This window comes from Coregonus lavaretus (assembly GCF_964263955.1).
Source record: "Coregonus lavaretus genome assembly, chromosome: 2".
Taxonomy (NCBI): domain Eukaryota; kingdom Metazoa; phylum Chordata; class Actinopteri; order Salmoniformes; family Salmonidae; genus Coregonus; species Coregonus lavaretus.
Window position 1 is genome coordinate 5,670,303 of NC_139989.1, and position 12,890 is coordinate 5,683,192.

Below are 12,890 nucleotides of genomic sequence, written 5' to 3' on the forward strand. Positions count from 1 at the left end.
TCTTCTGGATGATCCAAATGCACTCTAGCAAACTTCAGACGGGCCTGGATATGTACTGGCTTAAGCAGGGGGACACGTCTGGCACTGCAGGATTTGAGTCCCTGGCGGCGTAGTGTGTTACTGATGGTAGGCTTTGTTACTTTGGTCCCAGCTCTCTGCAGGTCATTCACTAGGTCCCCCCATGTGGTTCTGGGATTTTTGCTCACCGCTCTTGTGATCATTTTGACCCCACGGGGTGAGATCTTGCGTGGAGCCCCAGATCGAGGGAGATTATCAGTGGTTTTGTATGTCTTCCATTTCCTAATAATTGCTCCCACAGTTGATTTCTTCAAACCAAGCTGCTTACCTATTGCAGATTCAGTCTTCCCAGCCTGGTGCAGGTCTACAATTTTGTTTCTGGTGTCCTTTGACAGCTCTTTGATCTTGGCCATAGTGGAGTTTGGAGTGTGACTGTTTGAGGTTATGGACAGGTGTCTTTTATACTGATAACAAGTTCAAACAGGTGCCATTAATACAGGTAACGAGTGGAGGACAGAGGAGCCTCTTAAAGAAGAAGTTACAGGTCTGTGAGAGCCAGAAATCTTGCTTGTTTGTAGGTGACCAAATACTTATTTTCCACCATAATTTGCAAATAAATTCATAAAAAATCCTACAATATGATTTTCTGGAGAAAAAAAATCTCAATTTGTCTGTCATAGTTGACGTGTACCTATGATGAAAATTACAGGCCTCTCTCATCTTTTTAAGTGGGAGAACTTGCACAATTGGTGGCTGACTAAATACTTTTTTCCCCCACTGTATGTATATATTCTTAAATCCCATTCCTTACTAGTTTTGTGTGTATTAGGTATATGTTGTGAAATTGTTAGATACTACTTGTTAGATATTACTGCACTGTCAGAGCTAGAAGCGCAAGCATTTCGCTACACCCGCTATAACATCTGCTAATTTATTTTACCTTTATTTAACTAGGCAAGTCAGTTAAGAACAAATTCTTATTTACAATGACGGCCTACACAGGCCAAACCCGGACGACGCTGGGCCAATTGTGCACCACCCTATGGGACTCCCAATTACGTCCGGTTGTGATACAGCCTGGAATCGAACCAGGGGGTCTGTAGTGACGCCTCAAGCTCTGAGATGCAGTGCCTTAGACCGCTGCGCCACTCGGGAGCCCAACACGTGTATGTGACAAATAACATTTGATTTGATTTGATGAGTGACGGCTGGATTACCGTCTGGACTTGGGTCTGCTCCATGCTCTCCCCCCAGGAAGAGGAGTCTGCTCTCTGTGTCCTGCCCCTGCCCCTGCCCCTGCCCCACCCCTCTGATCCCACTGCAAGATAAAACTAACCCCAGGGAGAGGAGTCTGCTCTCTGTGTCCTGCCACTGACCCACCCCTGACGGATGCCACTGATGAGGCTGGCTGCTTCATGCTCACCCTTGAGCCTCTCAAATCTCTGGTTCTCTCCCTCTCCCGTTCTCCTGCTCTCTTCCCTTATATTAATCTGTATAAATATCTTATATTTGTGATGACATTATTGACTCTGTATATCATTCAGTCATTCATTCTTTCTCTAGATGGAGTCTTCACTCTGTGTCCATCTATCTCTCTTTTTCTATATAACTCTCTCTCTTTCTCCATTCGACTCTTCACAAACACACCATCTCAGTATGCCTCCTTCTGGGCCATTCAGTCATGTATGTCTGGTCTGTCATCCCCACCGACTGCATTACGGAACAGATATCTGTGTTGCAGTTCTCCGACTTGCGCCTTAGAAATGAGCTCATCTCTGGGACAGGAGCAGGACAGCCTCTAGTGGTGCCATGGCTGCATTGCAGGTAAGGCCACCATATCGCATTCACTGTGCCACATACTGAGAGGAGAGCACTGAATTGGCTCACCACAGGGATAAGTTAGCAGTTTTACTACCAGCAGACTATTACAGTTTTAATGAATAGCGTAAGTCTTGTTAAAATATGTTTTATTGTCACATACACTGGATAGGTGCAGTGAAATGTTTACAGGGTCAGCCATAGTAGTATGGTGCCCCTGGAGAAAATTAGGGTTAAGTGCCTTGCTCTAGGGCTGGGTGATATGGCCAAAATATCATATCACAATATTTGTCAAATATTTGACAGTAACATTTTATGTTTTTTATAATACAAGTTCTAAAAATGCTTTACGAGTAGTTCATGGGATTTCAAATCGGTCCTTCTCCATTCTGCTCCTTAACTTTTCCTAAATGTTTGTATTTTACACTGCTCATTTGTCAGAATTTTTTAATCACAAACAGAAAAGTATTTAGAGCCTTTTTACCTGTTTTATTTTTCACACCTAATTGTGCACCTTACCTCACAATTGCATTTAAATTAGGCCTAACTGAATGATAAGGAGGGTGAAGAGGTTGATTTAATTTAGAAAGACAATAGTGTAATGACGAGTTTGTGTTATGTCTATTTATCAGAGGCAAATAATATGGTACGCCTTGGGGTTGATACCATTCTGTTTTAGGCTTTATTTTGTAAAAAGAAGATCAATCAATCAAATGTATTTATAAAGCCCTTTTTACATCAGTAGATGTCACAAAGTGCTACACAGAAACCCAGACTAAAACCCAAAAAAGCAAGCAATGCAGAGTAGAATAGAATGGGACTGTTTTATTTACTGTAACTCTATTACTAATCAAATGTAATGTAAGGGAAATGAAAACATGCTACATGTTACAGTAGACCTTTAGAATAATGCAAAACATATCCTTGACTCTATCCAGAAAAGCAAACGATGCCTGCCCACTGAATGAATGACAAATGGATGAATGGGCGATAATTGTACAAGTTACTTCACAATCAAATTTAAATGAGGCCTAACTGAATGATGAGGGTGAAGAGGTTGATGTAATTTAGAACAACAGTAGTGTAATAATGAGTTTCTGTTATGCCTATTTATCAGCGCTGGCGCACATGTTAATAATTTGACCGCACGCCTTGCGGGTTGATACCATTCTCTTTTACGTTTTACTTGTAAAAAGAAGCTGTTACAGGACTATTTTTTTACTGTACCTCTATGAGCGCTTCACCCAACTCTTCCATGCCGTTTTCGACCACCCAACTGAGGGCCGAGAGGGAGGTGAGCGTCTCCTCCGTTTGCGCCAGGGATCCAGGACAGCATCGGAGTACGCTCTGGATTTCCGGACGGCGGCTGCGTCCACTGGCTGGAACGACCAGGCCCTGTTGACGGTTTTCCGCAGCGGGCTACAGGCAGACGTCCAGACCAAGCTGGCCTGTCGCGATGAGGACCTCACACTGGACCAGCTCATTGCCATGGCCTCCGCCTGGATAATCTCCTGCGTGCCCGTCGTCGCCCATCCCAGGGGTTCGGGTCTCTCCCAGGAACCTCCAGCGATACTGAGCCCATGGAGCTGGGCATGACGCACCATGCCCCAGAGGAACGTCAAAGCCGCCATCAACAGGGTCTCTGCTCCTACTGCGGGGAGTCGGACCACCCCTGGAACACCTGTCCCAGAAGGAGAACCAGGCGAGGAAGCGACAGGCCGAGGAGCGCCCCTGCACCTTCCCAGGTAGGAGTGGACATGCCTTGCTCCTCTCTGTCCACCCAGCCCGTCCTCCTCCCTGTCACCTTCCCGGACTATCCTGGTCCCCCACTGAGTCCTGCCCTAGTGGACTCCGGTGCTGCAGGCAATTTCCTAGACCTGTCAGTGGCCTTATCATTACGCATTCCTCTAATCCCTTTACAACCCCCTATCCCAGTCCATGCCCTAGAAACCATCCCCTAGGAACAGGACTGGTGAGCCAGACCACAATTCCCATTTCCCTCACAGTTGATCACAACCACCATGAACGCATCACGTTCCTCATCTTAGACTCATCTTCACCTCCGTGGAAAGTCCGGACCAGGCCACCCACACCACAGAGACAAGTCTTTATTTAAGGCCTCTTACACCCAATGACTAAATATTGTTTGTCAATTAGTTCTAATTGTTACCAGCCTTGTATTGTTCCATACTGGAAATACAGAGGACCATTTTCTATGTGTGACCCTACATCACACCCCGTTTATTCAGACACTGTACTGTACAATACGTAGGCTACTGTGTATATATATCACCCTAAAATAGATTGTTTAGGATCAGTTGATAGATGTGGAACTGCACATTTGAACTTTTGGGACTATTCCATTGGTTGTATTGAGAAGTGCTTAATTTGTAAATTGGGAGGTACAGGAATAAAAAGTGAGCCAAGAGGGCGGTGACCTGGGGGGCTCTGAGGTACCGTAACACATTTTGCGTGCTGTCATAGAGCAGTAGAGTGGGTTTTTTAAGAGTAGAGTAGTTTTTTTAAGCCTATGGTCCAGGAAAAATTGGCCTTTTATAAACGCATTTCATGCAATTCTACATCATTTTAGATGACTGGAGACTTTAGCTAAATATTTTTGAATACCTCACAAATGATCGAAATGACAGGCTACTTTGACACGGACAAACTGAGAATCTGAGATCAATAATAACGACCTTGTCTTGAATCCATCGATAGCCTAGGCCTAGGTGTGTGGAGACACATCTTGTACAATATGAGGAGGAAATTACAGTCCTAAAAAGAGTTCCAGTTTCACTGACTCACCGGCGATGGCCGATGAGCTCGTGCCAAAAGCCTACCTCTCTCTTGTTTTACTTTGTAAAACAATGCTGTTCTCTCAATAGGCCTATTTGGAAGTTGATAACATACTGTATTTGGTAGCCTACAGACAGATTAGTATTCCCTTTTCAGCAGAATCCATTTGCTTTCCAAACTGTGTTTTCCTGCCATTTTATTTGAAATAATGCGAAAGGCCTGTTTTGGCTGCATGCTGTTCATTGAAAGATTTGCCGCGCGTTCCCGACTGTAGGCATGCCTTGTCATTGGGCTACATACAATCCACAGCTAGGCTATTTATTTTAAATAAGCTATTGATCCTCTAGGGCTAAATTATAGGCTTACTCCTGGTGTAGTATTCTGATTTATTTCTGAACAGACAGCAGTAATTCTATAAATTAGGCAAATGTATTTCAATTTATCAGGGGTGCTGCAGCACTTCCAGCACCCTTCCCGCGGCTATGATTGTATAAGGAAATAAATGATGAAGTGCAACGCTGGACAGATGAGAGTTGCAGGCTCATGTCTAGCAGAGAGAGATCATGGAAAGTGAGTCTCATCCTAGTTCTGTGAAAGATACAGGCGCACTTCTCTCTCACCAGAGCAATGACCACGCCTTGGTCTACAGAGGGGAGAACAAGTATTTGATACACTGCCGATTTTGCAGGTTTTCCTACTTACAACGCATGTAGAGGTCTGTAATGTTTTATCATAGGTACACTTCAACTGTGAGAGACAGAATCTAAAACAAAAATCCAGAAAAACACATTGTATGATTTTTAAGTAATTAATTTGCATTTTATTGCATGACATAAGTATTTGATCACCTACCAACCAGTAAGAATTCCGGCTCTCACAGACCTGTTAGTTTTTCGTTAAGAAGCCTTCCTGTTCTCCACCCATTACCTGTATTAACTGCACCTGTTTGAACTCGTTACCTGTATAAAAGACACCTGTCCACACACTCAATCAAACAGACTCCAACCTCTCCACAATGGCCAAGACCAGAGAGCTGTGTAAGGACATCAGGGATACATTTGTAGACCTGCACAAGGCTGGGATGGGCTACAGGACAATAGGCAAGCAGCTCGGTGAGAAGGCAACAACTGTTGGCGCAATTATTAGAAAATGGAAGAAGTTCAAGATGATGGTCAATCACCCTCGGTCTGGGGCTCCATGCAAGATCTCACCTCGTGGGGCATCAATGATCATGAGGAAGGTGAGGGATCCGCCCAGAACTACACTACCTGGTCAATGACCTGAAGAGAGCTGGGACCACAGTCTCAAAGAAAACCATTAGTAACACACTACGCCATCATGGATTAAAATCCTGCAGCGCACGCAAGGTCCCCCTGCTCAAGCCAGCGCATGTCCAGGCCCGTCTGAAGTTTGCCAATGACCATCTGGATAATCCAGAGGAGGAATGGGAGAAGGTCATGTGGTCTGATGAGACAAAAATAGAGCTTTTTGGTCTAAACTCCACTCGCCGTGTTTGGAGGAAGAAGAAGGATGAGTACAACCCCAAGAACACCATCCCAACCGTGAAGCATGGAGGTGGAAACATCATTCTTTGGGGATGCTTTTCTGCAAAGGGGACAGGATGACTGCACCGTATTGAGGGGAGGATGGATGGGGCCATGTATCGCGAGATCTTGGCCAACAACCTCCTTCCCTCAGTAAGAGCATTGAAGATGGGTCGTGGCTGGGTCTTCCAGCATGACAACGACCCGAAACACACAGCCAGGGCAACTAAGGAGTGGCTCCGTAAGAAGCATCACAAGGTCCTGGAGTGGCCTAGCCAGTCTCCAGACCTGAACCCAATAGAAAATCTTTGGAGGGAGCTGAAAGTCCGTATTGCCCAGCAACAGCCCCGAAACCTGAAGGATTTGGAGAAGGTATGTATGGAGGAGTGGGCCAAAATCCCTGCTGCAGTGTGTGCAAACCTGGTCAAGACCTACAGGAAACGTATGATCTCTGTAATTGCAAACAAAGGTTTCTGTACCAAATATTAAGTTCTGCTTTTCTGATGTATCAAATACTTATGTCATGCAATAAAATGCAAATTAATTACTTAAAAATCATACAATGTGATTTTCTGGATTTTTGTTTTAGATTCCGTCTCTCACAGTTGAAGTGTACCTATGATAAAAATTACAGACCTCTACATGCTTTGTAAGTAGGAAAACCTGCAAAATCAGCAGTGTATCAAATACTTGTTCTCCCCACTGTATATGCTACAATGTTGCGCAAACCATAAACCCGGGCCGGCCAAACAAATACATTATTTGAATATCAGGCACATTTTCACATTACAGAGGAAGCAACTTGAATTAACAAACAGTGAAAATAATTGTTCATGCCACGAGAGGTACCGGATCCTGGCAAATGGGTTAAGGAACGAAACAGTCCAAAACTGAGAGCACAGACATTGCGCCAAGCAAGCTCAGTCAAGTTGAGCGAATTGCATTTGACAGAAAACAAAGCATGTATGACTGGATATCTTAATTGCTGCAGTGCTCTGCGTTAGATCTAATTCTAAAAGGGTGTAAAGGACTCAAATGTGCAGATTTCCGGTTGAATGCGCCCAGTGCCCACCATTCCCTAGTGCAACACAATAGCAGACAGACAACAGTGTGCCAGTGCCAGCTGTGTTGCACTTCATTTCCTCCATCTTCCATCTTGTGTAGCAGGAGAGCCTGGAGCATCGCGTCCCCCCCCACCCCCAGCCCCAAAGCCCATGATGATGTGACAGATGCTGCAACAGTCCTGGCTGCCTGGCACCAGCTCAACTTTCTGCCTACAGATGGATGACTATCATTCCAGTGAAGTCATCAGTCTTATATCGAAGAGACATCACTGCAGCTATCCAACTCTAGTTCTCCATAGGAGTTGATGGACAATAAAGTCTTCAAGTCATCAAGCTTAAGTCATCATTGGGACATGGGATCAATTCCATTCAAACTCAGTCAAGTCGAGAGTTGAAGTGGAATTGATTGAGGGCGCTCATTCACACTGACCACTGAGATCATAGATTGAGAATGGGAATGGAAAATGGTTTCTATTTCACTGTGTTGTGTTTTTGCATAATGCTTTTCCACCTGAGTAAGGCACGTCAACCCTGAGCATTACACAGTGGGATAAGCTCTAAATTTGCTGCCGCAGTAAAAATATAATAGGAAAAACAGATCAGAATATTACTTTACTGCTTACCATTTTTATTGTCATTTTGCATATTAATTTGTGTTATCATAAAACCCTAAAATAATCAAATTGTCTCTCGGTTGAGGTTTTAAGAGGGCAAAGGGCTTGGGCCTTGATCATCTGTGTGTGTTTGTTTGTTTATTCCTCTCTCTTTCAGTGCAAAGTGTAGGAAAAGACTAGAACGTATGTAGACATTCAGATCAAATTTTTTCAAGGATCTCATCTGATGAGTAGGGCCAGGAGATTCTTTCCCTTGAACAGTTGACTGTATGTATATTGCCAGTTGATGCCCATACTAAAGAAAGCACACATAGTAGGAAAACCCCTAGGGACACTAAAGGATAAGGCCAGAATTAGAGAGGCATTTGATTTGATTCTAATGAGCCTTTTCACCAAGCAGAGAATTATCAGCATCAGAGAGGATTACAGTGTGAAAGCAGTATTATGTATCGACAAAATATGATTTTCTCACCACAGAGGATAGGCTGGAGCCCAATGACGGCATAATTAATCGTTTTAAAGGGATGAGGGGACACACAAAAAGGATGAGAAAACAGAGTAGGATGAGAAGAAATCAGAGTGATAGAGGGAGGTTCTGAAAAATACAGTTGCAAAACTGTTTGCTGCGGTGTGCCCTACTGAACAGGACCCAAGTGAAGATTGAAAAGTGGCAGGGCAATGCCTCAATCTCCCTCAACGGTGGAGGTTCAATAGGAAGGTCAGTCGATATGCTTCTCATCACACATGGATTAGTCCTTCTCACTTGGACAGCTTGATCTGAATGGCACCGCAGCCCTAGTTTCATTACCGTCACATGACTGGACTAACTCCTGCCAGGGCAGATAGAGGGATAATGCCATTAAACTAAAGGTCATACACAAGCACAGATCTAGGATCAGCTTTCCTGCCTACATCATTAGAAGGTAAAAGTGCAAATCTGACCATAGATCAGCTCCTGGAGCAGAATCACTTTCAGAGATTTCACTTTTCAACCTGCCCTTTCAGAAAACACTTTCTAAAGGGTTCTGCTGTGGCCATCTTGATCTAGTGATGTCATCTTATTAAAGTGAAATCCATAGAAATTAGGGCTGGGAATTGCCAGGGACCTCACGATACGATATTATCACCATACTTAGGTGTCGATATGATATGTATTGCGATTCTCATGATTGTATATGTATTGCAATTAGATACTGTGATTTTATTGCAATTTGATGTTCCGAACATATTGCTCACCATATCTCTGCTGCAGAGGGACAAGAGAGAGCCATGTAAAGAGACTTTGGGTCCTTAAAAAGCACTATATAAGTCCCTTATATTACTATTATTATTATTATTATTATTATAACAAGTTTTGATCAGTCAAGGAAATAAAAGTTCTGAAAACAAATTGGCTCACTATTTAAAAATAAGCTGGAGAACAAGCTATGCAGGAAGAAATATGAGTTTTGGTGCATGTGCAGCCGAATAGCGCAAAAATAATATTGCGTTTTTGTCCAAAATAATACTGCGATATATCTTCAAAAATAGTATCCCGAAATGTAACAATCAATTTTTTCCCCCATCACTAATAGAAAGTGCATTATTGGAGGGAGAGGTTTGAACCAACATCAGAACCCCCACACACACGTACAGTCTTCCCACTTCTATTCATAGCGTATCATTCATCAATGCGTGTATTGAATTCAGATCACACTAGAACTACCAAACACAAAGAGACCACCATTGGTCAATTAATCAATCTCATGAAATACTGTATGCACGCAAACCTCAACCCGTTTTACACAGCACTCCACTCATTAATACAATCAGGTTGAATGGCCAGCCATTCACAAACCTGCCATGGAAATGTTTAATGACTACCTGTAAATAGTGATTATCTCAATAAAACCACAAGCCATGGTGGTTCACGGTTTAGTCAAGGGAGACCGATGGTGTAAATAAATAATTTAGCAGAACACACTTCCGCTGAAAACATGAGCTATGGTTGGAGGACACGGTGTGAGAAAGCGCTCACACAGATGCAAAACAGCATGGATCAAGTTAGCATGTTAAAATTGGAACTTTTGGAACAATGGAGTCAAAAACAATGGCAAGGAACATCACCAATAGCAAAATGTTTACATATTTTGTTGGGATTGCAGTTTGGTAAATACAGTAGAGCAGTGCAGTGTTCATCTTATCAACCTGATAGGATAGACTATAGCTAACGTGGCTGTTTAGAGGTTGAGATACATAGGGCTATAATTCATCTACACTATATATACAAAAGTATGTGAACACACCTTCAAATTAGTGGATTTGGCTATTTCAGCCACACAAGTTGCTGACAGGTCTATAAAAGAGAGCACACAGCCATGCAATCTCCATAGACAAACATTGGCAGTAGAATGGCCTTACTGAAGAGCTCAGTGACTTTCAACGTGGCACCGTCATAGGATGCCACCTTTCCAACAAGTCAGTTCGTCAAATTTCTGCCCTGCTAGAGCTGCCCCGGTCAGCTGTAAGTGCTGTTATTGTGAAGTGGAATCGTCTAGGAGCAACAATGGCTCAGTCACGAAATGGTAGGCCACACAAGCTCACAGAACGGGACCGCCGAGTGCTGAAGCCCATAGCACTGTCCTCGGTTGCAACACTCACTACCGAGTTCCAAACTGCCTCTGGAAGCAACGTCAGCACAATAACTGTTCGTCGGGAGCTTCATGAAATGGGTTTCCATGGCCGAGCAGCCGCACACAAGCCTAAGATCACCATGCGCAATACCAAGCGTCGGCTGGAGTGATGAATCACACTTCACCATCTGGCAGTCCAACAGATGAATCTGGGTTTGGCGGATACCAGGAGAACGCTACCTGCCCGAATGCATAGTGCCAACTGTAATGTTTGGTGGAGGAGGAATAATGGTCTGGGGCTGTTTTTTATGTTTCGGGCTAGGCCCCTTAGTTCCAGTGAAGGGAGATCTTAACGCTACAGCATACAATGACATTGTAAATGATTCTGTGCTTCCAACTTTGTGGCAACAGTTTGGGGAAGGCCCTTTCCTGTTTCAGAATGACAATGCCCCCATGCACAAAGCGAGGTCGATACAGAAATAGTTTGTTGAGATCGGTGTGGAAGAACTTGACTGGCCTGCACAGAGCCCTGACCTCAACCACATCGAACACCTTTGGGATGAATTGGAACGCGCTGACTACGAGCCAGGCCTAATCGCTCAACATCAGTGCCTGACTTCACTAATGCTCTTGTGGCTGAATGGAAGCAAGTCCCCGCAGCAATGTTCCAACATCTAGGCTGTTATAGCAGCAAAGGGGGGATCAACTCCATATTATTGCCCATGATTTTGGAATTAAATGTTCGACGAGCATGTGTCCACATACTTTTGCTCAGGTACTGTATATTTCCTCGGCTCCGTGACCAACATTTCAGCACCCTGGACAGCGGATGAGAGCGGAGTGAATAAAGTTTTCAGCACCATGGACAGCGAAATCAACATTGAACTGGAGCACACTGTGGAGCCAGACGGATATATTGAGCACCATGGGCAGTTCTTGCCAATGAGCGGCTCTTGCCAATAAGATGCTTTATAGGCTTTGCGTGATTTTTTACGTGATTTTTTCCCCCCACCAACTTTGACAAGTTTATCAATTGTGGTAATGTAAAACAATTTTAACAAGCTAAAGCGACCCGATGACAGACTTCGAATGGTTGTCATTGATATCACAAAGCCTGGTGGTGTACATCAATAAGGCCTATCATGCAGTAGTTCTAACATGACAGTTCCTGTGTATTTCTTTCCTAGGCTTTCCATCACATCTCAATATCACATCATTTTCAAAAGAAATGATCCGACAGGACGCTGCACAAAACTTCACGCGGTAAAATTCTGAAACTGTGCCGCCATGTTCGCAAATAAAATCCCCTGGCCGAATCTAATAACACAAGCCCCGGTATAATTTTTGGGAGCGCCATCTGTCCGCTTTATAACGTAGGCTATTTTGGACCGAGATACTCGCCCACAAACAGCTGAAGAATGTTGACTGGCTTTGGCTCATTATGACAGCGATGCATCACTAAATAGCACCCACGTGTTAGTTTGTCAATTATTCATTAGCGGCAGTTCAATAAGGAACAGACAGTAATATTCAACTCAGACAGTAACTACCGTCTGACCACATACATGACAGTAACCGAGAAACAGCACGGAAACGCCTTCATCCAACAACTGTACACAATTACGCATAGCCTGTTTCATATTGACACGTTTCCTTTGACGTGATATAACGTCGGTCATATGATGAACTGAGTATATAGCCTATATATACACAAGACATATAAAAAAGTAATGTAAATCCACTCTTCTCTTCTGAATAAAAATTTCATGACGACAGAGTTATGCACGCTGGGATAATAATGTAATATCAGCTGCATTCAAAACCCCTGCAGTCATGACATTTTGATTGGACGCGCACAAGGGAACCTGGCTAGAGAGGGAGGGATGAAGAGGGGCGAAATGTGTTTCTTACATCCTCTTCCTCGTCCCCACATGCGCTCCTCTGTTGTTGGTATTGGAAACTGGGCCGTACGTCTTGACAGGGGCGCGGGATCTTCACGGCATTCTCGTCTTCAACTGTTTGCCCGCCGAGTAGGTGGCTAGCTTCAGGTGGGTTGGGGAAAGATCTATTGGTGTTGATCTTGCCCGTGAACCTCTGATACATCGAAGCCATGCTTCTTTATGTGGGGAAAAACCCTACAGCATGTCAAGAGGGAACTGTGAAGGGATGTCGTCTAATTGATGCGGTGTTAGTTTAAAACTTGGATATAGGCACGGGAGTCCTTTTTAGGCTCGGAATCAGTGCCCCGAACAAGCAGACAAAATTATTGTCGAATTATATATTCGATATATATTGTCCCATTTCAGGTTTGTAGGATAGTCAATCATACAGGAAGGTCCAAAAAGAACAAGCCAAAATTAGTTGAGGTCTTACTCTGAATTCACAGCACGTAGTTTCATCCTTCAAACCGTTTGGGGAATAGGG

At 43.8% G+C, this 12,890-nt stretch overlaps 1 protein-coding gene across 1 annotated transcript in view; it reads right to left on the minus strand.

Annotated features, from left to right (window-relative positions):
• Nucleotides 1–12,578, minus strand: part of LOC311104449 (A-type potassium channel modulatory protein DPP6-like) — a gene marked incomplete at its 5' end in the record, with an annotated part of 187,995 nt that extends 175,417 nt beyond the window's left edge. Inside the window, one exon of the mRNA XM_084146287.1 lies at nt 12,378–12,578. Coding sequence (XP_084002413.1) covers nt 12,378–12,578 — 201 coding nt within the window. The remainder of the gene's footprint in view (nt 1–12,377) is intronic.
• Between the last annotated feature and the right edge of the window lie 312 nt (nt 12,579–12,890).